Source organism: Maylandia zebra, linkage group LG2 (assembly GCF_041146795.1).
Source record: "Maylandia zebra isolate NMK-2024a linkage group LG2, Mzebra_GT3a, whole genome shotgun sequence".
NCBI classification, from domain to species: domain Eukaryota; kingdom Metazoa; phylum Chordata; class Actinopteri; order Cichliformes; family Cichlidae; genus Maylandia; species Maylandia zebra.
Window position 1 is genome coordinate 4,085,210 of NC_135168.1, and position 25,137 is coordinate 4,110,346.

Sequence of the window (25,137 nt, forward strand, 5' to 3'; positions counted from 1 at the left end):
AAAAAGCTGTCTGTTTCCAGTGGAAACCATTTTTTTAAACTTCTGTCAGATGAAAACATGGACATCACAGTCACGTTGAAACTAAGGCTTTTCTCACTATGCATACTGCTTTTTACAATTGATCTCATTTATTAGTCAAAGACCGAAATTAGGTTTGAGATGTGCTTCCAGTTGCAGTTGCATAATTTAAGTCACTGGAACAGTTGTATGTGTTGTAACCTTGTGCTTGAGCAGGACTCCAGTGCAGAGGTTTAGCCTCCCAGTGACATTCCTGCGTATGTGTGTGTAAGTGCGTGTGCTTGTTTGTGCATATACATGTTCAGTCGTAACACCCAGTAGGGTTCACCTTGTCTGCCCCTTCTTGTCTGTCTCATTTTCATGCTCCAGATTGATTCAAATTAAACTGTCCTTCATGTTCTTATCACTTTCACCCTCAGAGACAGACACACACAGACATAGTGAGTGATCACAGACATGCACAATTGCATACACAACAACATATTCACAGATGCACGTACAGAACATACACACATTCGGCTGCACTGTGTTCCCCTTGTCAGCATCAACTGTGACAACATTTTTATTTGCTTAATGTCTGGAAATGCAATTACTTTTCTGTCTGGATGTGTGTTTGTGTACATGTCTGTGTCCGTTTACATGCACATGTGTCATACTTACAATGAGGTGAGTGAGCGAAGGCCACTGAAAGCATCGGCAGCAATGTCAGAAATCTGGTTCTTACTCAAGTCACTGGGGAGAAAGAGTGGGAGAGTGTGTGTGTGTGTGAGATTACTCTAATACACAGCAATGGGGTTCATTTTTGTGCGAATGTCCTAGAACTGTATGAAAAATGATTATGTGAGAGTACATCAGCAGAGGTCATGGCACGGGGACAAGAGTAAGAAAGAGGGGACTGAATATATAAGTAAATGAGGGCAAGCGAGAAAATGGAAGCAGTGACATGTTAAGTGCAGTTCATGTCAGTCAGTTTTGACTGTTGTAAGATATATTGTTAAACACTGCTGCTGAGGAGAGGTTAACACTGTGAGCAGGCGGGTGAATAACCTTGTAACCTTGCACGTGTTTAGCATTTTCGGGCATCTGCATGATAACAACTTTTCCAGTATTAATCTTTATATCTGTATGACTGTGTACATAGTATATTAGTTATTAGTTATATTAGTTTCTGTCATAATTTGGTAAGATGATGGTTGAGGAAAAACCTCAATCATAGGTCCTTATAGTGAGGTATAATGATTCTGGTATTTCTTAATCTTACTTGAAAATCTAGTAGTGGGCTTTTTAAAGCTTTTTAAAGCCTTTGTGTACATATGCAATTTTTCAGTGGTTAATTGGCCTTTTTTATATCTATTTACAACACTTATACCATTCAGTCATGGCATAATAACACTAAGATTAGCAATCATAAAAAATATCTTAGAAAGTAGACATTTGTTTAGAATGTAGTTTGCCTAAAACTTGTTTAATATATTGAACATTATTATTTAATACTTGTGTGTATTTGCATGTGTTTAGATGTATGCAGGTCGTTCCAGACAGACTCACATCCTCTTGAGTTTCTTGTAGGCAGAAAAGGCTCCAGCAGGGACACTTTTAATCAAGTTCTGCTCCAGACGACTGTAGAGAGAGAGAGGAACAGAGACAGGAATAAAAATAGAGAAATGGAGAAGATATTTAAACTTTTTAATTACTGAAAAGATCATTTACGTCAACATAAAAAGAAACATTAAATTATGAATTTCCAATACATATATATCAACTGGACACAGTAAGCTCGTTTTTTCTACTTCCAAGGTTATAATAAAGTCCTGTTTAGCCGCCACCAAAGCCAAACGCAAGTGCACAAAAAGTTCAAAAGGTGGCTGTTCCAATCAACATCTACAAAATATTTCTGCAGGTGAGTCAGTGCTTTATAGCAGATGCGGGCCAAGGTCGCTCAGTGTGAAATGTTGTCTTGAGTTTTGCAGCTCAGCAGTAATGTGTTTACATAGAGTCATTCTGATGTGAGTGTAGAAGAAGAAAAAGGCTCTGATGAAAATCTGGACTACTGACAACAAAACTTGTACTTCTAATGAAATTAAGGCCAAAGGGGCAGTATGTAATGAGATATGATGAATGGGAACTGAAACATTAAAATGAATGTTAATAGGTTTTTCTACAAACTGTCCATGAACAGTTTTAAAGCAGTTACATGTACAGAATAATCTTTTCAAATATAGTTTAAATTTGAATCTCCAATAGATTCCTCGATCATTCTCCTCTGTAAATGCAACGCCACTGTCTTTACAAACAGACTGAAAATTTCTCAGCTTTTTCAAAAGGACCAAAGGGAACTCCATCATTTTTTCTGGAAGGCTGCAGACCTATTAGATCATACTGGTAGTAATACTCTATTATCACATAGGGAGCCATCAAAACTAGGCACACAGCCGACATTTGGGAAAATTTACTACAGTTTAGCTTCTGCTCTCCTGATGGTCAAGGAAACCCATTCAACTGTTCATGTATTCTTCATGTCTCCATGGTGTTGTGATGACAAGGAGGGAAAAATGAACACACAAAAAAAATTAATTACTGTTTTATTAAAATGAGTATTTAATAAAAAGTCACAGGAGTAAGATAGAAAATGAGTCAAAAAATTGTGGACAAAAGAGAGAAGACAAAAGGCGAAAGGGAAAATCATAGGAGAGGAGTGGGAAAGGAGGGCAATAAAAAGGAAATCAGAGGAGTGGAAAAGTGGAGACAACAGGGGAGAGGAGAGGGAAAATCAGGAGAAAAGAGGAGGATGCAGCGAGGTCCCAAGGCCATCCACAGGGTCAGCTGTCAGGATGATAAATGGAAACTAATCCACCCTTCTTCTTCTTCTTTTCATCCTTCTCTTCAGCCTCCCACCCAGTCATCCTCCTTACTTTAACTCACCATCCCACTCTTTCTTCCCTGATGGCAATTGTATCTGTGCATCATGTTTAAAATCACTGTTTTGAGCCACTGTAGTCAATTCAGAGTTCTAAATAACAAATTATAGTATGGACTCAAAGACTCATTTTATGTGGATAAACTTTATCTTAGTGTGCCAATTTGTGACCGCTGTGTTTTATGAAAACGGACGTTGTCCTGACTTTGAATGCAGCGCAGGTCTTACACTACAGATGCCTGTTTCTTGGCTTGTGTTGCCCTTTAGATTTCATCACTTCACTCCCTGGCAGCCAACAGCACTTTATTTCAACTCAGGGGTCAAAATAAATCAATGTATGGATACTGACAAAGACAATCTGCACACACAACAAGTTACAAATTACACGTAGGGGTAGCTAAACAAGCCTTAGACAAAGACACTTAGAGGCTCAATATCAAAGGATGTATTAAAAAAATAGACATTTTAAAAAGCTATATAAAAAAATCTATAAGGTTAGGAGGCAATTAAACAACAACAGGAACAGGAGATGAGTTTGGCAGGTTAGCCAGTGTGTTAACAATGGGCTGATTGTGCACGTATACAGAGATGTAGAAAAGAGCACAGACATTAACGTCTGTTGGAGTCAGATATTTGTTGAGGCAAACATGACAATAAAAATTATATTGGTTTTATATTTAACTTGAAAAGTTATGTTAAGATATTTAAAGTGTAGAGTTATACAATGACTCTAAAAGGATCCAGACATGTAGCAGTGATCCTTGGCACTGCCATTCAGAAGGATGACTTTGTCTCCATTAAAGGAATGACAATACATCATCCTATTATACTCTATTGTTTCGTGCTGCAGCAGCAACATTCATTATCACAGATCCAATGCTAATGCTGTGCATGTGTGTGTGTGCGTGTATGTCTGTCTGTGTGTGCATGCCCTGGAGATTTTATAAGGTGTTGTTGTACTTATGGCTCAATCCAAAAACATACCTGTATGTGTGTTTTTTGTTTTGTTTTTTTCAAAGTACAGACTTTATTTGTGCAAACAAAACTACTGTGTCTGCATATGTGTGGGTTGGTGTGTGCGTGACTTTGTGAGAATCTATTACTTATGCTGGGGAGGTATAACGGTATTGGTGTGCAGTTGCGGGCAAGAATTGCTCCTTTACTCACAGAGCAATCAACCAGCTGTCCTCTGTGCAAACAAACAGGGTACAGCGATCAATACGGATATCAAACGCGTCCCCCTGTGGCGCGTGTGTGTGTGTTTAAATCGGTGTGTAAAAGAAAGGAAGAGCGTGAGAGAAAGACGAGGAAAAGTGTGGAGCTTAGGTGTAGTCTAAAACAAAATATCACAGCAAAACTCACAATGTGCCACAGCTGGGGATAGATTGGAGGCCTAATTTATCGTTTTATATCTTATAATGCTCAAAAGAGTTGGTGTAAACTTTTACACGTACGTAAACATGACCAAATCACTGGTATGTGGCTAGAATGCAATTTCCAAAACACCCAGTAAAAGTGTAGAAATATTGAGACATATACATACATGTCCAGGAAACGCACGTTATCCCCATCTGCAATAGAATGAACCCACGATACAAGACACATATACATATGAATTTGCAGAATTAGCAAGTAAAGCAGTCTTACATCTCCACAATGCCTTCAGGGAGGTTTACTGGAATTTCAGTAAGGCCTTTACGACGACAGTCCACTATGTTGTTGTTACAGCTGCAGCTGGGTGGGCAAACGGTTACCTGAGGAGCACAAGTCCTGGACTCGGTCTGGGCTGGACCTGTAGAAAGCAATATACAGATATGAGATTGGTTTCTTTATTTTTTGTTTTTTTAATTTGCAATTACAATCAACCAAATATGAGGATGAAAAAAAGCTGATGCTGTTGTTTGGTTTCTAAAGCAACTGCACTACATTCTTCACAAGATGCTATCTTTTGAGATGAAACGGGATTGTTCGCTAAACATTACCTGGCCAAGATATGCCTACCTAATATCGCTAGAGTAAGCAGGAATACAGGATAGACATACAGAGAAGAGAAAGGGAAAGCAGGTAAATGGTGAAAAGTGGAAAGATGGGATAAAAATAGTGAACAAATAAAAAAAGAGAAAGAGCGGTCTCTTATTGACAGTAAGTGAGGAGAATGGAGAAAAGTGCAATGAGAGGTGCTTTTCTGTGTAGCTTGTAGGCAGAAAAAAATGAGACTTAAGGCTAATAAAGAGAGCGCAGCCTGGCAGTCTATTAGCGCAGAAAGCTGAATCAGAAGCCTGTAAACATTGCCTGTGCTATCTGCAGCTGATAACACTACTGCTCTTACTGTGGCTTTTTAGCTGATTACACGCTCTACATGCTGTAATTCTGTCAGTGTAATAAACTCAATGCTGAGCTGTCTGGAGACGATAACAACCCTGCGTATAATACCGCCTTTAGTTTTACTATATTCTCTATATTGTATACCTCAACAGCACAGAGTCAGCTGCCAACAGCTCTACAGTGAACACTGGCTCATTTCTAAATTATGTACTACCCATGCATCACTCTTCCTCAAAAATTCAGGTTAACTTCATGAGATGAATGCTATATTTATGCATCAGTATGATGTAACTGCAGCCGAGCAAAGAGAAGGACCCAAAAGTGTTTTATTTCAGTGTCAATGAAAATAGACTAACCACCATTAAAAATAGTGATATCTGAGTGTAAAGATCTGTCGCTGAAGCACTGTGTGTAAATTTGTTGTTGTCAACTCACCATTGCAGACAAAATCTTTCTTCTGCACATCTGGGACGTTGAGGCCCCTCATGTGGGCAGGGGCCATGCACTGGGTGAAGGGAGCCAAGCCCCGCCTGGCTCTGAGCCAATCAGAGAGCCAGGACAACTGACAGTCACAGTGGAGGTTGTTGGAGTGCAGACGGCTGAAGTGAGATGGAGGAAAGAAAGGATGATAGATTTTTGTGTTTAAATACGATTATTATCCAATCCAAAATAATATTTGTGACTGGAAAAGAAATTCTTAACAACTCTGGGTACAACAGGTCAGAAGAACACATCACTAAGAGCGTTTGAGTCTGCATTCGAATAGAACAGACTGAATTTTTTGTTTTTACACATCTTTGCCAAGGATCTTAAGGCTACTTTTTAGCTGAAACATGACAACACATACTCTCAGAGTCCTTTAGTCAACCCTCATTTCTCCAAGGTCTGTGAGAATATGACTCCCTCTAGAGTGATGGAACACAACACTAAATCACAATTTCTTTAGAAACAAAAAAAATCCCTAAAACACAAAATAAGGAATTACAAAAGAAAGACAGAGACAGATCTTTAAAAAAATGAAGAAATTTAATTTGGTCAGATGGGAAACAGACCAAAAACAGGCCAAGCAATAATTAGAAACTATGAGTGCACAACAAGAGCAAGAGTGAAAATCACAAAATACATCTAAGGGTGGGGTAGGGGGGAAGGGGGGCAATTAGAAAAAGATCCTACTTATTAATATGGCCTTATTTGGTTGTTTTGGCTTGTTTTATTGCCCAGAATGACAAAATGTGATTAACATGAACATGCCCTTTACAGAGGTGATTGATCTTAAAGAGCCTGGAATAAAGTCTTTTAGCAGCTATTTGGTTTTGGTGATGTTTTTGTGATGTTTTTGAGACGGCATTTAAAATATGTTTTTGTTTTTATTTTTGTAAAATCAGTGGCAACTTATTTTATGTAGCTATAATCAAAATGCTTTTGTTGTTGGGAATTGACAGAAGACATATACCAATTAGCCATATTCCCAAAAAAATACATAATGATGTTAAATGCAAAATTCTGTTGGGAAACCTTGACCCTCAATCTGATCGTGCATCAATGGTAAATTGACCTGGACCCTACTTCATAACCCACGAGACCCCAGAGGTCTTTTGCTCTAGTGACCTAGTGGGTAACAGCTATACTGCAGAGGAAATGTTGTGGCTGGCTGCTTATCATAACGACTATTCAACTGACCTTTACACTTAAGATAAGTAGAATTGTTATCAGGTGACAACATTGAGAATTGATTTCAAGTGATATTTAATGCATTTAAATTATTTAAGGAAACTTGTCACTCTAATAGGCTTTTTAAAATTCACTTGTAGCATTAATTAAAAGGTTCTGCTCTCTATAGAAAGCATCAGGTGTTGTTTCACGGAGCTCACTCTCTACAGGCTGCACTGGCTGGACTGTATTGGCACCTCGAGAGAGAGAGAGTGAGCGAGAGATGAGGAGGAGGAGGAGAAGGGTGGATGAACAGCAGAATGTCTTGTCAGCGTATTATATGCCAGCCGGGATATCTGGCCTTTCAGAAGACAGGCCTCCTTTTGTAATAAAGCAGAGGACAAATCCTGTTATGGAACAGAGATGGTCTCATTGATGCTAGCAGCGGGGGCAGTGGGTTTTAATACCGCTCTCCCATTATAAATCCAGTTTATAGTTGCACCCCTGCCTGGAGATAGCCACGTCCTGGCCCACCTCCGGCTCAGCCTTAATTACTGACAAGTAGGATTAAAACACAGGGGAGAATGGGAACAGGCAGGGGGTATAGAGAGCTGTGTTTATGTGTGTGTGGACTGTTGTTTGTGTATAGCTTAAAGTCAGTTTGAATGCATCTGTTGATGTTGTTGGTTGCAAGTGACTAGAGGCATTGTGCAAGCTGGTTAGGTAAATGAATGTGTGTCTATATATATGTGTGTTTATTCTTAGAGTCATGCTGGGGGGTTACTGGACACATCTTGAGAACAGTTGTGCCCCAAATAACACCCACACAGTAAAGTAGCAGTAGGAGTTCTGATCTTTCCACTGGGTCAAGTTTATGAATGAAAGACACCATGATGTGATACCATTACTACTAATAGGCTACACGGACACTGAAGAAAAAGAGAAAGAAATATGGATTATAGCTTCAGGGAAGGTGAACCACTTTTTCCTCAAAGAAGTTTTTACGCACACAAACACATACACGCACTTCTAGAACTTCTCTGCTAATCATATCAGGGACATCTCTAAAGATTTGATTGAATGAGTCGTTTTTATAAAGGCATCAAATTCAATACTGAGATCTGAGGGTGGCAAAAGAGAACGGTTAAAAAATTTAATAGAGAGAAAGATGCAAGACGGGGGGGAAAAGCAGAGGGGGATGGTTACTGGACGTAAAGGAGATGTGGTAGAGAGGTAGGGGACTAACATGAGGCATAGAAAGAAAGGGAGGGGTAGGAAAAATACAAGACGAGAAGAGTAACAGAATAAGACAAGTGCGGAAAAAAAAAGATTGAAAGGACAGAGGAAGCAATAAAATGATCCAGACTATACCAGGAAGGAGAAAACCAATGGAGATAATGAGGCGAGTAAAGACATTTTAGAGAAAAATGAAGGGAAGAAAGTGATTAAAAAAAAGCTGAGACATACTGTAGAAGATCGGAGGAAGATGGGACAAATATGAAGCAGAAACAGGGAAGAGGAAGAACGTGGAAATCAGAGGAGACAGTCACTCATTGTTGACAGAAAACAGAAGCGGACGAGGGTCTCTGATTAAAAGATATTGGATATTGGTAACTCTGTACTCAATCTGCTGGCAACTGTGTAGCTGTGCTGCTGCCTGAAATCCAATTTTAAAAGCCTGATTTCAAGCTGTATTGCCACTAGAGTTGCAGCAGCATGCAAGAAAAATGGAAACCCCGCTATGTGATTGGCTATTGATGGCTGTTGTCGGTCAAAAGTTGAAGCACAAAAATGGCTGTGAAAGATAAATGGATCTGTGTAAATGTTATCCTGCTTGTATTTAGCTGGGTCTTATGTTTAAAAATCCCCATTTCAAAATGTTAAGTAGAGCGGTGTGACCACACAAGAGCCTCTCAGAAAATGATGATTCGGGGAGGAAATCCCATTTGGTGCATGCCATGGTTTGGCAGAATTCAACCCCAGTGTGGCCAGAAGGAATGCAACCCACGGTCTGTCTCACAGAAAGTCCCACGAGATTACGATTAGAGACTCCCTCGAGATGTTGTGCCATCACCTTGGCAACTGAAAGATCTCTTTCACACAACTAAGCAGAAAATGCACACATACACACAAACAAATCAAAGCCCCCTTTAAATCAGTCAGAGATGATAATTTGGCTTGGGTTCATCTTGGACCACAATAGTGTGTTTGTATGTGTGTGTGTTCACATCAGTAACATCAGTAAAGGAGGTTTCTTTTAATGAATCAAAGCAGATTGAACTATAGAGCCTAAACAAGTCTTTCTTGTGGCATTAATGAGGTTACCATTACTCAAGCGTGCATGTGTGTGTCTGTGTGGTACATGCAGATATTTGTATTCATCTCTGTGTATTTGTCTGAAAGTCTTTATGTGCCTGTGTGTACGTAATGGCCACATGATTATTCACAGTCATGAAACAATAGAAGAGTCAGTCTCTTATTATGGCAAGATTAGCCAATCACACACTCTGCCTCCATCCTTTATATGTGTGCATTTTATTATGTGGTATGAGTATGGAACTATGCATCACCTATGTAGTGGTCCGTTGTGAGTTGAGTCATGTGTACAAGGTGTGTATTAATGTGTAATAAAACAGTAACAGAGTCCTTGTGTATCAGTGTCTAGAGTATATGTTTGAAGATTTCTTTTTGTGCTTGATTGTGCATGTCAGAGTGTGTAATACTCACAGTGTCCGCAGCTTTGGCATGTGGTTGAAGCTGGATAGTGGGATGAGGGTGATGTTGTTGTTGTTGAGAGTGCTGGACACACAAAAACAGAGGGACAGGAAATCAGAGATGCAGTTTTTTTTACCAAAAGCCAATCTTGGTGCAACTCACTGGCCTTAAAATCGTCAGAATATATTTCATTGAAATAGAAGGTTTAAATCCCTGTCATAGTCACTTTATTGTTAGTTCTGCAATATGTAAGCGACATACACAGGATCAAAATATTGTTTCCCCTGGACTCAGAAGAATGAATAAAAAATAAAAATAACATAGCTACAAAAATATGTGATACAGGTATTAAAATAAAGAAGTATCACAGTGTCAATACTCCCACTACTTCTCAAAAAATTAATAAATGATAGGGGACACAGGTGGGGATGGGTATCGAAACCAGGTTCTTGTTGAGAACCGGTTCCCACTGTTTCAATTCCTTGGAGTTGTTTGCCATTTTTACAAACGATTCCCTTATCGACTCCAGTCGCCACGAATGACGTCACCACGTTGCGGAGCGTCATTTACCTGGCAGGAAACACGGTTATAAGTTTGGTTATACTTTACGAGAACAGATGACAACAGGGCAACTTGCAATACTTGCAAAGTAGATATTTCATTTAAGGGAGGAAACACTACGAATATGCAAAAGCATTTGCTCACAAAAGACACGATGACCTTAAATGAATGTCGTGTTTTTAATTCCGCTCCGGACTCGTGAATCTCAACCCAGCAGCAGCGGTAACGTTTGCACGTCCTCTCCCGTTAATGCGACAGGTAAATAATCAACTAACAGTGCATATTATGTTAGCGCGATCTGCCTTATTACAAAACCTGCCATTACTGTGCATTTAGGTGACCATGATGAGACAGACAGACAGAGTCTGGCTCAGATGCTGGCAGTTCTCGCTGCAGTCTTAGCGTCTCCTTTCAGGCCAGGATAGACGAATGTCACCGAGCAGTGACTCAGTTTGTGGTCAAAGGCTTGCACCCATTTGCCACAGCAGATGCCCCCGACATGCGGTAAGTGAATGTGTTTAATTGTAGGCAGGGACATTACTGGATATTCTTGTGTAATTGCTAGAGAATAATTTATGTTATACTTTGTTATTGCTACAGAAGAATATTTATTTTATTATTTTACATTTACAATTTTTTTCCTGGGGACCCTGTGACACCCATTGAAGAGCCATAGGCTGGATCTCTTAAGAAGAAGAAGAAAGAAGAAAGTGTGTACTTTATTGTACTTTATTGAGCCCCGTGGGGAAATTGCTCTCTGCATTTAACCCATTCACTCAGTGAAGCAGTGGGCAGCCATTGGGCGCCCGGGGAGCAGTGTGTTAAGATCTCACTGTTGGGTTTGTAAGGCCATGTTACTCCTAAATTTCTATCTTGTTCAAAGAGAAGATATAAAACAAAGTTCTAAGCTAATCAATCTTAGTGTTCTCCTTTTTAAAAAGAATCGATAAGAGAATCAATAAAGACTCGAATCGTTAAACAGAATCGAAAATGGAATCGGAATTGTGCAAATCTTATCAACACCCATCCCTAGACACAGGTTTCAAACAGGTTTCAGAGCTGTGAATCAAGAACCCTGAAAAGATTTCAAAGTACATCTGAGGAGTTCCAATAAAGAATAAAGAGTTCTTCCAAAAAGCAGCCTATAAGAGGGAAAACAATCTTTGTTGTTCAACTATTATATTTAACCAAACGTTACAGCTCAACATGAGTAAATTATTATATTTACCAAGTATTTGAAATTTAACTCTGAATGGTTGTAAGAATTTACTTCTTCATCCATCTGTTTTCTACCATTTATCAGGGTCCGGGTTGTGGAGGAAGCAGTCTAAGAACACTTGCTGAATTCCTTTTCCCCAGCGACCGCCTCAAGCTCTTATGGGGGAATACTGAGGCATTCCCAAGACAGCTGAAAGATGTAATCTCTCCAGTGTGCTCTGGGTCTGCCCCACTGACTCCCCCAGTTGGACATGCTCAAAACATTTCACCTAGATAACTGAACCACAATGAATTTTGCTAGATATTTAGTCAGTTTACTAAGGAAAAAAACACACACACACAGGATGGCTTATTGCTCTCAATAAAAGCCATCAATTTCATTTTAAATCTCTTCAAAACAAAATGTTTGAATTTAGACATTTTGATTATGTGCAACGCCATCATATGCATACAGAGCATATACTGTTATTTCATTATTTATTAATACATGTACGTATAAACCCACACTCTTTCTTCAAAGCCTCTTCTCGTATATCTCATAAGCAGGTCACCTCTGTCTCTGCCTATTAGCTACCTCATATTGTACACTGTGTCTCATATCTAGTATCGACATAAAGCGGAATGAAAAACAAGGCTGACTGTCATTACAGCCAAACACGCACATACACACAGCGTTTATTGATTCTCTGAATTTTTTTTTTTCTGAGGATATGGACAGAAAAATGCAGAAAATACCAGTGATCAATCAGTCTTAATCCTAGAAGGAAAGTACATGTGGTAGGCAGGACATAGATATGTGGCAATTAAAAAAGAAAACTACTGTTGTTGATATTGTGCCACCAGATTAACACTGGTGTGTCCTTCTAATGACTTTATAAGACTCTGAAACTCTACTAGCAGCAGGTGATCACTCAGAACAATTTTGTACTGATTTGCAGTGATTTTTCCTTCTAAAGGGGACAAGTGAAGCCAAATATGCCAGCAAAATGCCCTCTTAGCGTAACAAAGTGATGAATGTCTTTAATGAGGTTTTAAGGGTTCCGTTTTTCCCTTTTATATGTCCCATTCCATTCATCCATTCGCTTCCGCTTATCCTTTTCAGGGTCGCGGGAGGCGCTGGAGCCTATCCCAGCTGTCATAGGGCGAGAGGCGGGGTACACCCTGGACAGGTCGCCAGTCTGTCGCAGGGCTAACACACAGGGACAGACAACCATTCACACTCACATTCACTCGCACATTCACACCTAGTGGCAATTTGGATTATCCAATTAACCTATCCCCACAAGCTGCATGTCTTTGGACGGTGGGAGGAAGCCGGAGTACCCGGAGAGAACCCACGCAAACACGGGGAGAACATGCAAACTCCACACAGAAAGACCCCGGCCTGATGGTGGAATTGAACTCAGGACCTTCTTGCTGTGCGGCAACAGTGCTAACCACCGTGCCACCGTGCTGCCTTATATGTCACCTTTCTAAAACAACTAAAGCTCTAACTATACTTTCTGTGTCCATGAGTCTTCAAGGGTCGACTTGGGTCCAAGTCAAATTTCGTCACTAGATGGAGAGCACAAGGGATGTTCAGATATCTGCTTGTTTTTCATGACCCAACAAATTTATCCACTAAGAATTTACGTCACAATATACCAATTTCACTTCCCAGATGGCGACTTCAAGTGGACTTGACTTCTCAAGAGCAAGAGCACATAATTAAGCTGTAAATAAGCATCCACAAGTTCATCCAAATTAAAATACATTAAAAGTAGAAGGAAAAGTGGAAGATTTTACTTTTATGTGTTTTTATTTATAAAAATATTATTTTACATTGAATTAAAAACAGATTTTGTACCACTGATTCTATATAATCAAAATAGACAGAAACTTCCAAATGGATGTGGGGAGAACATAAAAAAAAATTATGACCTCCTTCATCAGAACATGCAGGACCGTTCAAATGGCCTGAAGTCAATTTTTCACGGGACAAAGTACACAGTGAAGTCATGAGTTAATGAATGATCCTTGTTACAATAGAATACCCGGGATTTCCAAAATTTATATTACATTATAATTTTTCTGGAGGCTTGTTGAAGCCAACATCCACACAAGCCAGTGCAACCATTTTCTTTGTTTTTTTTCCCCCAAGTTTCATGGATCATTAATTTTACTGGATAGAAAATGGGCCTAGTTTACTTTACATATCACCCGAAACCTTGTGTATTCAAAGAGTCATTGTTTCGAGAAGAATGAAGACTGAGTGGTCATTTTTTTATATCTGAAACCCGTTCATTTTTCATGTTTGACAGTGTGTTTTTAATGCTTTAAGACAAGGACGAGGTCAAATTTCTCTGACAAATGGCCGAATTTCAGGATGAAAGGATTTTTCACAGCATCTGCATTATGTTTATGCTTAAACATACAGTGTCACCCAGGTTTGATTTCAACCACAAAAATCAAGGATGGTTTATTTTACATACTGTACTGTCGTCACTGGTCCAAATAGGTTCATTACAGGGGGGTTTGCTGTGTTTTTACTAACACCCACTCAGCCTTAAAATAGACTGTTTTTGCTTCACTCTGTTGATGTTACTACTTTTCTTTCTCGTTAATTCTTTCTCCTTCCGATTCTCTTTCCACATTCTCCTCCCTGCCAGTATAGCCTCAGTGGCCTTGGTAGACGGATAAAGTTTCACACTCACTCTCAAATACACACACACACACACACACATCGGGAGCACTGCTATGGTCAGCCCTGTCAGGAGTGATTCCACCCAGTATATATAATTTAATTGTGGAATAACAATAATTTCCCCCTGCAATTTCCCTGTCAGTTATTTTCCCACTCACCCTGTTCAGCCCCCTTCACTTCTTTCTGCCTTAATAAAGTAGTGACTGTACTGACTTACGCCAAGGTAAACACTAAATACATCATTTAAAAGTCCATGACTATGTTTTATATTGTGGCCATGTTTCCCAGCGCATTTTACACGCCTTAAGCCACAACTACGCCTGCAAAAGAAAATGAGGTATTCCTTGATTTGAAGGGATCTTAAAAAAAATGCAAAGAGAGGAATTGTGAGACGCTGAGTGATTGTTAGATAAGACATGAAATTATTTTGCTTACTTAAGTTACTTATGTTTGGCCAATGGTTTTGTTGCTTCCAGCTGTTTGAGGGAGGCTTTTCTTTAAGTTTATTAAATAGGTTCAGCTGAATAGGGACACTCTCTCTATATATGAGTTTCTTCAACTTCTATCATAGTGACAATTTCTTTCTTTTTGGAACAGTGCTAACTTCAGTAATATTTCATACATATGAAATATTTCCTACACGTATATAATCCTGTTGTTTGCCTTATCTTTGTTTTTAGTAAACAATCTCATTAGTTTATTTAAGTCAAAATTGCTGTGTAGTTAATTTATTTATGGTCTCCCAAAGATATTACAATTTCTGTAATAATTAAAGTAAACAAAATCTGACAACAATTAGATTTTGTTTACTTAACGTTTGATATATTATAAGCTGCTGTAGTTAAACTACCATTACACTGGTGTGTTTTAAGAATCACAAATTATTAATAGTAATTAAGAAAAAGCAGACTAAGCATGGCTGAGTTTGAGTTAACTTTTGAGGTATCATTGTATTCAGGGACTGGCTATTTAAAGGGCCAGTTCAATTAGGGCACCAAAATGGCTCGAGTCAGAATTGGTTGCAGCCTTAAAACTACATACAGTGGAACCCCGACATACAAAATTAATTTGTTCCCGAGGTTTCGTAAATCGAGAATTTTCATATGTCGAAGCACCCATCGTGCCTTTTGAGTGAACGATAGGCTATAGGCTAATTGCTAACTGCAACAACAATACGCCGTTCAAGTGGAACAGCAAACGCCAAGGGGGTTGTCACATGATTCGGAAGGCATTGTGGGCATTGTAGGCATTCTGGGCTCAGCCAATCAGAGCCAGTGGATTTCGTTACGTGGGCATTTTGCCGTAACACGGGCAGAAATATTGCCGTTAAGTGCCTTCGTAACTTGAATTTTTCGTTAAATGGGGTATTCGTAAGTCGGGGTTCCACTGTACTATGGTTACACCACAAAAAACACAGTGCAAACAGGAACAACGGCTACGTAATCATGCTCCCAGTTACAAATCCTTCACAAGTGATGTTATATAGTCAGGAAAAGAAAACATGTTTATGCACTGTCTATTAGCATTCTGGGTTACAGTGGTGGGATTATGTTTGGAATAAGAAAGCATTCTTTGGATTTTCAGTGTCGTGCATTGCTATTTTTGTACAAAATCTGTGTGAGGTAAACAATTATTAGGAGGTTAACAGAGATATTTAATATGTGTAAATCATTTCACCTGCCTTGGTAGTTCTAAGTAGTCTAAATTCCTATCTGTTTTTAATCTTGTAACTAAAAACCACCAGGAGATCGTTAGTTAGTAGTCAGTTATTATTATTGTTGGTGAAATGTTTACTTCACCCTTCTACTTTTATCCTTATATTTGCCTCCTATCAGAAACAAACTCTTCATATGTATCACTTTTAATTTGAAATTTGGTTTTCCTACATTTCTGCCTTCTAGGTTAATTATACATGAAAAGCCAGTTTGGAAGAAAAATCACATTTTGTTTTTGCAGTCACAGTAAAAGAGAGCTCAAGGACTTTTCCAACAATAGTGTTTGCAACACACAATGTTTCTATTATAAAATGCCTATTCAGCTTTTTTTTTCTTTTTAATTTGAGATAGGCTGCAGTGACCGCTGCAGTGGTATTGCAGAGTAGATCCATGACTCTTGAAAGTGTGTATGTGCGTGTGTTTGCCAGTCTTTACGTGTTTGTATGTGTGTGTCCACGTGCGAGTGTTCCTTTTATGTGTGTATTCTTGAGTCAGCATGTAGTGTACATGCTTGCGTGTTTGTGCGATGCAGTGATCTCTCTGTTGCAGTAAAAGGGTTTCTGCAGTCAGTGATGGAGGAGACTCTTTAGAGGCAACCCACCAGGGAGATGCTATCGCTCGCGTTTGTATGCATCTGTGTGTGTGTGAAAGAGAGCGATGTTATCGTATGTGTCTTTGCCGCAGCCTACACACCGAGGTCAAAGCCTAGCTCGTCAATCTCTTCTTCCCAATGCACGCACATTCTCAAAAACCAAATTTTCCCTTGTGGGACAATTAAAGGATTATTCTATTTATTCTACTTTATTAGGTACACCTGTTCAACTGCTTGTTAATGGAAATATCACAAATCAAATTAGCTACCAACCACATGGTAGCAAGCCAATGTATTAAGCATGTAGACATGGTTGAGACAACTTGCTTAAGTTCAGCCTAAGAAGAATGGAAAAGAAAGGTGATTTCAGTGACTGGTTGTTAGTGCCAGATGGGCTAGTCTGAATATTTCAGAAACTGCTGATCTACTGGGGATTTCCCACACAAGGGCTTTATAGAGAATGCTACGAAAAAGAGAAAATACACAGTGAGCAGCAGTTGTCTGGTGAAAATGCTTTGTTGATGCCAGAGGTCAGGCGAGAATGTCCAGACTGCTTCGAGTCTCTAAATGCACAACATATCAAGCGTTGAAAAACTAACGACGTTGTGAAGCAAAGAGAGAATCCAACCTGGTACTCGCAAGATCAAATTAAGGTTATACATACTGAACTTAACTAATATTGATCTCACCATTTTTCCTTGACTTTTTTTATCAGGCAATATAAAAAAGATCGTTGGCTATCATTGCACAAATCAGCTAAGTAAGGAATAATAGATTCATTAATCATGTTTTTTACTTCTAATTCTACATGTACACAAGCCTCTGGGACTCTTAAGAGCAATGTAATATTTTAAGTCTTTTATCTGAAATTAAAATTGAATAAAATGCCCTCGCTCTATAGAATGATGTAACCACAAGGTTTGTTTTGAGCACCAAGTTATTTGACCTTTTATCTAAAAAAAGAATTTTTATATATTAAACTCAGGGTTGCCTGGGTGTATTTTCATACATAATCAGTTGTACACGGGAGTCTGCCATTGTGCAAGTTTATGTATGTAATAAAGAGAACTTTCTATTAGTCTCTATTGTGTTCAATCAGCCTTAACAGACACAGATCAATACACAGTCTGAACGTCTGAATTACTACAGCCACTAAAACACAACACTGTGACTTTATGATTGTGATTACAACCAATATTGACTTCACATTTAATATGATTAGTCTCTCCTGTAATCACTGACGTTAGTGATGGTCTGTGAAAAAGACAGGAGTGATGACTGAATCACCAAACAGGATGTGAAGTTTGCCATAAAATAGTCTTTACTTTCTCCTTGTAAGTGAATTATATGAAAAATATGTTTTAAATCTTAAAACTTTCTTTACAAACTTTAATTTTCTTTAAAAAATAAAAAAATAAAAACAACATATAATCTGTCTACCCTGAAATCTTAAATCAATATTCTTTTGTTAATGGAAAGAAACCATTGACTGAAACTGTAACAAAGTAACTGTATGGCTCTGCTTACGATTGCTTTGTTAGTAAAGCTGATCAAGCTGCCTCAGTCATTATAGAGCAGCCTCTGTCATGACAAATATATGAGAATACAAAATCCTTTTTTCTGAGTCCTATTAGATGAATGCCATTGATGTCATAGTGACAATTTGTTGAGTAAATGGTTTTTCCTCTAACATCTGTTGCATATGCTGAGATGTACCAGGGGTCTTTATTGGTTTTAGTCCAAGAAAAGTATCGGAAAAGATAAGAGCATAGTATGAACGGTTTAAAAGCACGAGGTCTGATGACGCCAACAATTGAAGTGGAACAATTTTGCTGCAAAATCAAATTATTTCCCTAAAAACTGCTATCAGGGGATTTGCCTGGAGGAGCATGTAAAGTTCTGATAAACTTTCTTTACTACATCACTTTAATCCATTCACTTTTACAGTTCTCCGTTTTATTATTTGTCTGGCCTTCTGGCAATTGTAGCAGAAGCACAATAAGTTCCCATGCCCCTCTTTGGACATTAATAGGTCTGAAGGCTGTTGCCAGAGATTAAACAAATGTAAAGGATTACATACAGAGAAACAATAAGAATGATAGGAGTGGACAATTTAATTAGAGTAAGATTTAGCTATACTTTTTACCAGCTGGATACTGTTGAATATGGTAATGTGACCTCCAACTAACCTGCTGCATTCAGCACACTATGTCTACAGCTGAGTGAAATTCCATTCTATATAAATACCTAAAATAAAATGCAAAAAAAAAAGGTTATTCTGCTGTTAATGTTATCAGGTTCAATCAAGCAAACATGCCTGTTTTTAAATTGAATCTTTTCAGGATGAAATTGGAATTCCAGTGCCGTGACTGAAAAAACATTGATTGGACAGATTAAATGCAAAATGTTATTTGGCTGAAAATAAAATGAGTTGAAAAGCAAATGGGCTGGATAAGTTAAAGCAAGTACAATTTGTTTCAGAGATGAATGTTGATTCTTATTCAAAGCATGTAGTAAAATTAACTGCAAAGCCAATGTAAGCATTGATTTTGAGTATGGAGTGTTAAAAGGTTTAAATTCAGCCTCTGACCTGGAAGCTTCTTGCATTTACAACATATTGTTTATCTCCTGACATAAGCATTTATGTAGCTACTACATGATACCTAATTTAAATTCATCGTATGGTGCATATGTATTATTTTTTTTAGAAAACTACAGCCAGCTAGTTAGGTTCACAGGGAGGAGGCCAAATAATGAGCCAAATCTGGCCAAAACCGACAGTAACCCGATCCACACTGTGCCATTAACAGACAGGTTTTGTACAGATTAAAAATGAGATGGGGGGGTGGGAATATTATATATATAAAAGCAATGTCAGTGGTTAAATTCTGACTTGAGTTTCTTCCTCTGAGTGCTTTCCCACACAGACGCTGTAAAGGGGCTGACTATCGAAAGGCCTTAAAGACTCTTTGAGTTGTCTGAAGAGCCCTCAAAAAAATCTTCCCCCAGACCTCATTACAGCTTTAAGGAGAGGAGGCAAAATGAAATGCACGGACACTTCAATGCCACATTTGCCTAACTTCTTCATACCTCACACTTTTATTACAAAGAGAGCTAAAGTAACAAGGAGGGAACTTATAATGCATGTCAATCAAATAGGTCATGTCCATTTAACCTTTAAGGATTTACTCCTTTACCTAATGACAGACAGACAAGTGGTGGGATCTGTCTATAGGGACATCTAGAGATAAATATGTTTGTGTATGTCTGTGTGCATGGGTGTATGTTCAGGGCTGGACAGCCGAGTCAGACAATGAGACTACCGACCCTTGAAGTAATCAGTCACAGAGAGTCACGCTATGGTGCAGCCCTGTGCAATGTTTCTGCACATGTAGGTGCGCATGTGTGTACGAGTATGTGTGCTTGCAATGTTGCGTTTGGAATTATTGCCTTGTTGTCTGTGGGTATGTTTTGTGAGCAGAGAAAGAGATTTCAAGGATGCAACTGTTTGAATGAAAACTAGAGTATCTTCATAAGTGTATGTGTTAGATTGTGTGTGTGTGGGAGGACGCTGAGAGTGTGAGCCACAGAGAAAGAAATGGAATATATCAATGAATGCTCCTGTCCTTGTATCCATGTCTTTTGATGAGGAGATTCTTACTTGTAAGTGATTTTTGACCCTTATGACTTTAACACTATAACACATCTATAAAAGGCTATGACGTCTGCAAACAGGCTTTACGGCTTTTGGAAAAGAAGTAAAGCTCTTTGAGGAAGAGCTTTTAGTACTTGAATTGTCTCATTCTTTTTTTTTTTAAACTTTCCCACGGGATTTAATGCCTACTTTCTCTGGCAGCCTGGTGTTAAATCCTGCATGTGTGTTCTGTTTGTACCTGTCAAGTATGTGTGTGTGAGAGCTTTCGGTCCTTTGTGTATACGTGTTGTTCAATGCATATATGCGCGCATGTGCGTGTGCGAGCTAAGCGGACTGGTTTAATAAACTTTCGAGTGTTTGAACAACCAAAGTCGCTCAATTTCACCCACTCATCTCTGAGAAAATTGACATTTCCAGAGTGTTGCTGTTGGAAACCACTCTGGGAAAGCTGAACTGTTTACAACCCAACCCCAAAAAGCACTGAGAGGTTGAGAAAATTACTAGCTATTTTTTAACCAAATTTTGTTTAAGTCTAAAATTATGACAAATGAGTACACGAGTGACCACTTTTTATTTGATGTACGAAACAGTAAAGTACAAATCATTTTTGAGTGAAATGTTGACATTATGAAAATGGTCTGTTATTTTTATATAGTTGCACAAAAACAGGCTGGAAGACGAAGAGAGGGAAGAAAAGGCTGCCGTATTGGTGCTTGAATTAACTGAATAATGATGTTTGCATTATTCCTCACTGAGACCAGTGGGTGCTGACTGCTGCAAGCTTTTCAGAAGGACGAAGGGGGAAAAATATGCCTGTTAGTGTACCAAATTCCTGGAAAAGAGTTATATAAATCAGTGGAATAGTAAGGAAATCCTGGTGAAACATCCAGGCTTCTTGAAGTGGGGTGTAATTGAAAGCCCACATGTGGGGTAAGATTATAAAACCATTCCTTGACACCACAAACTGATGATGTTGATTTTAATCAAATTAGCTGACACTATGTAAACGGGACCACATCATGTTCATCACTGGACAATTCCATGTGGTTTGGCAGGAGGCTGTATGTGTGCGCCTGAGAGTGAGAGAGAGCAGCTCAGGGGCTTATTTGTGTGCATGCGTGTGAATATGTGTGTAAGAACACAATGCCAGGTTTTTGCTTTGTGATATTTCATAATCATTCAGCCCTGTATTAAAAACGAATAATGAATGCAATATAATATGGGCTTCTAAAATGAAAATCTTGGAGGAGTCGTGTGAGAAAAAAGAAAGAAAAAAGAAAGGAAAAAAAGGGTATTAGAAAGGTTGGAAGACATCTACATAAAAAGCTACTGAAGAGACCATTACACCTTAAATGACAACAAATTAGATTGCAGATTGCCTCTCTTCTTTCACTCCCCTCCTCCCTTGTTCTTTTATTTTGCTCCCATCTTTTCTCAATTGTCTTCTAGCCCTGCTTGACTTCCATCTTAAATCTCCTTTCACTCTCTCTTACTCCTCTCCCTCATCACCATCTCTCCTCCTCTTTCCTGTCCTGCCACCCAGTGGGATGTGATTAATTGTGCGTGGGTCAGGCTGCTGGCGTCGACCTCTTCCAATATCTGAAGCTGGTCCCACCTCTGCATAAGCTCTGCGTTACCCGTTCCCTCCCTCTGTGTAAATCGGCTGGTACTGACTTAATGTGTTACCTGCATGGCTGTTTAAATTTTTTACACTGCCTCACCTCCTCTCTCCTTCATTATGCAATCTTTTATTAAACAGAACCAAAACCAAAGTTAAAAATGTCTCATTTCAGCAGCATAAATATTAAAATAATGGATATTTAAATTATGTATATTTAATTGTAGATGTGTGTATATGTAAAACAGCTGGATGGAATGAACAACAAGGTAAAAAGAAATTATCACCAACCAAGATTTGGTAGGTTGTATTTGGCCAGCGAAAATGCTGAGCCACTGTCAGTGCTCCTTACTTGTTTTTCTTCACCTATTCCTCTTTCCAACATCTTATCATATAAATATGTCAAATGATGTCAAGCGGTAAAGAATTGGTGTTGCCTAATTTGTTTAAATTGTGATGACATGGCCACTGGTATTACTCAGCAGATTGCACAGGAGACCCAGGCTACTGCAGGGGCCTGGGTGTGAGTCTGCCTGGAGTTATTTCCTGCTCTCTCTCCCTGTTTTCCTGTCTACTCTGCTTCCCGTTGAAAAAAAATGGATAAAAAAGCCCAAATAAATCTTTTTCTTTCTTTCTTTTTTTTTAAGTAAGCTGGCACCTTTAAAGCAATGCCAAGGGAAAGTGAATTTGGAGGTCTGCTATGGGAGACACACAATTCCCCTGATGGTGATGTTGCAGCCAGCCATAAAGGCCAACAAAGTTCACGCTGGGAGGTGCTGTTAGCTTCAAACCAACACACAACCATCCCTCATGGGATCTGAGTTCAAGTCCCCTGTAGGACTAAAAGTTTTAGATAATAGGCTTGCTGTTTTTACTTTCACTGGACTGGTTAGGTTAGGATTACAAAATAATCACGGTTGCTGTGTTTTCATGGGAATATTAATCTGAATTGTTTAGACAGTTACGCCCTAAATTCTGTAACATCACAAGTAATATGCTATTAAGATTTTTTTTTTGTCATTACATATGTTATGAATATTCGCTTTTCCCTCCTTGCTCTTAATCACATGCACCTTTTTCACTTTTTTAACTCCTTAAATAATTTAAACAGTTCAGGTTTTTTTTTCCTCCCAAAGCAAAGCTGGCTCCTCACAAACCCACTATTGCCATTCCAATGGAAAAATAGCCGTCACAGTGCCTCTTTCTCTCTTTTGAAGGCCTGCGTTTCATTCCCTATATCCTCCCAGCATGTTCTTCCTCTTCCACAACTTTTCACCCACCCACCCCCCAAAAAAGTCGTTATTTTGTAAACAGTAGCTACCTTGCATACTTAGCTCAGCTCCTCTCCATTGATTTTATTTCTCTCTTTTCTTTCCATACCCACCCTCCAGTACATTTTATACAGCTGTTTCTAAACTTTTAGTTTCTGACTGCTACTGACCCTCTTTCATTTTCTCATTTTGACCCGCTGCCTTTCTTTCTTTCTCTTCCTTCCTTCCCACTGTGCCTCATCCTTCTCTTTCAGGTCAGACCCTCTGTCTTTGCCAGGGTGCTGGTTGTTGCCAGGGTGTGATGGCTCTGCTGAGCCCGCTGACTCAAAGAGAAGCCGAAAGGCCAGCCAAACCAAAATCACTGAACAGCAGAAAGCTGCACTGCTTTGTTCTCTTCTGACCCCACTGTGCATATACGCACTCACACACACGCGTGTGCACAAACATGGAGAAGCATTGACAAAGACACTTGAAAACATGCATCCACTTATAGGGAATTTGTTTCTGAATCATCACAAGCACACACACCTACACACATCACCATTTTCTGTATTACTAAACTTTAGTTTTGAGCGAGGTTTTTTTTCGGGGGCTTCAATCCAGCACCCACGCGTCACGGATACGAGACAGATCTGGAGGCAGGAGGCAACCACAGCAATGCAATCGTTACTGGGGGCACTGAGGCTAGAGACACACCAACTGCACTGGGGATATTCTGACGTGTAAGGCAAGCGCATATACACACACATGTGCGCGTGGTTTTCTGTACCCACCAACTGTTGTTTAATTTTGACAGTTGTACCACTGGAGCTGTACAAACAACTGCTTTATTTGGACAGGCATTAGGTTTAAATTACACTCACGGCAAAAGTTACTTTACCTACAGTGGACTAAACATTTTCCGTTAACTAATCTTAAGAAAGAGTTGGTTTATTTTGCTTTGTGACGGCTTTCAGTTCAGCTGAAGCAACCATTAGAAACCCTGGAAGGCAGATGATTCATGCATCATGCGCCATTTAAATCAAACCACATGGGTATTTTTATATTACAGTACTTATATAGATAAATCTATAAAATTCCCAAAGTTTGGTTGCCAAACGAAACATGGGTTAACAATTTTTTCTTATTTTTGATGTTTTAATTGTTTTAATCGACTGTAACATAACATATATAACATAATATAATGTAGTATAAGCCTATAGGAGTGCAACACAGACAATGCCTTTTCACCTTAATGTGGCATTGAAGTGTTAGATCAGCTCGGCCAGGACACATCACTCTCATAAAGAAAGCACAGCTCTCCTGCTGGCAGTGCAGTGCGTGAGATTATTTCCTTATTTCCTATTTCACCATTTCTTGTGTTTTTAAGCTTGCAGCTAAACTCATTTAAGTACGGAGCCTCAATCAGTGAAGCTGAGGCCAAGAGGTCAACAGCTCAGTAGGTGGAAACATAATTTATTGCCTCCTGCTTTCAAGCTGGATGTACACATAAAGCAACAAACAAATAAAAAGTAGGAGAAATAGGTCACTTTGGTCTCTCTGATTGTAAAAATAATCACCAAACTATCCAAATACATAATCTCACAGCTTGACTAACCATTATTTGACATTAACATGGAAATAAGTTTATTTATATATGTTATAAACATTGATGAAAGGTTGGGTAAATGTGGTTGAAAAAGCATGGCAGAAATTAGCAGAAGAGATGCGAGTAAATAATCTAAAAGATGAGAGGGAAGCAGGAATTAAAAGGAAGGCAAATGTGCAGAGGAGGTATACATGACTGGAAAAAGAAGAGGAAGAGTATAAAGACAAAGAGAAGAGGTAATAAGAAATTTAGATGAAGAAATATTTGACATAACCGAGTCTGTGTTTGAAAAGGGGAGTTACAGGCAAAGTGAAAGTCACCTTGTGAAGTTACAGTGCACTGAGCAACTCTGTCCGTCTGCCCTCATGAATTATGACAGTCGTCGGCCAAAACCTCACTGCTACACACACACATGCACTTCACTTTCCTTTTTCTCACTCTGCCCCTCTCGTTTTTCTTTCTTAGCGGCACAGAAAGTTGTGCTTCGCCGAGAAAAGTGATCATAAAATATGCAGCCGATCCACTGCTCTTCTGAGTGCTTCTCAGACCTCTTAGCTCTCTGTGTGTTTGTAATGTGCATATGGGCATGTCATGTAAATGGCAGACTCTCG

General features: G+C 39.0%; 1 protein-coding gene across 2 annotated transcripts in view; it reads right to left on the reverse strand.

Annotated features, from left to right (window-relative positions):
* The window catches only part of slit3 (slit homolog 3 (Drosophila)), a 240,424-nt gene that overhangs the window by 59,155 nt on the left and 156,132 nt on the right, over positions 1-25,137 (reverse strand). For both annotated transcript variants that reach the window (XM_004553593.3, XM_076888354.1), the window contains 5 exons: positions 9,638-9,709; positions 5,696-5,859; positions 4,583-4,727; positions 1,567-1,638; positions 679-750 (listed from right to left, as the gene is read on the reverse strand). In XM_004553593.3, the coding sequence (XP_004553650.2) occupies positions 679-750; positions 1,567-1,638; positions 4,583-4,727; positions 5,696-5,859; positions 9,638-9,709 (525 nt within the window). The remainder of the gene's footprint in view (positions 1-678; positions 751-1,566; positions 1,639-4,582; positions 4,728-5,695; positions 5,860-9,637; positions 9,710-25,137) is intronic.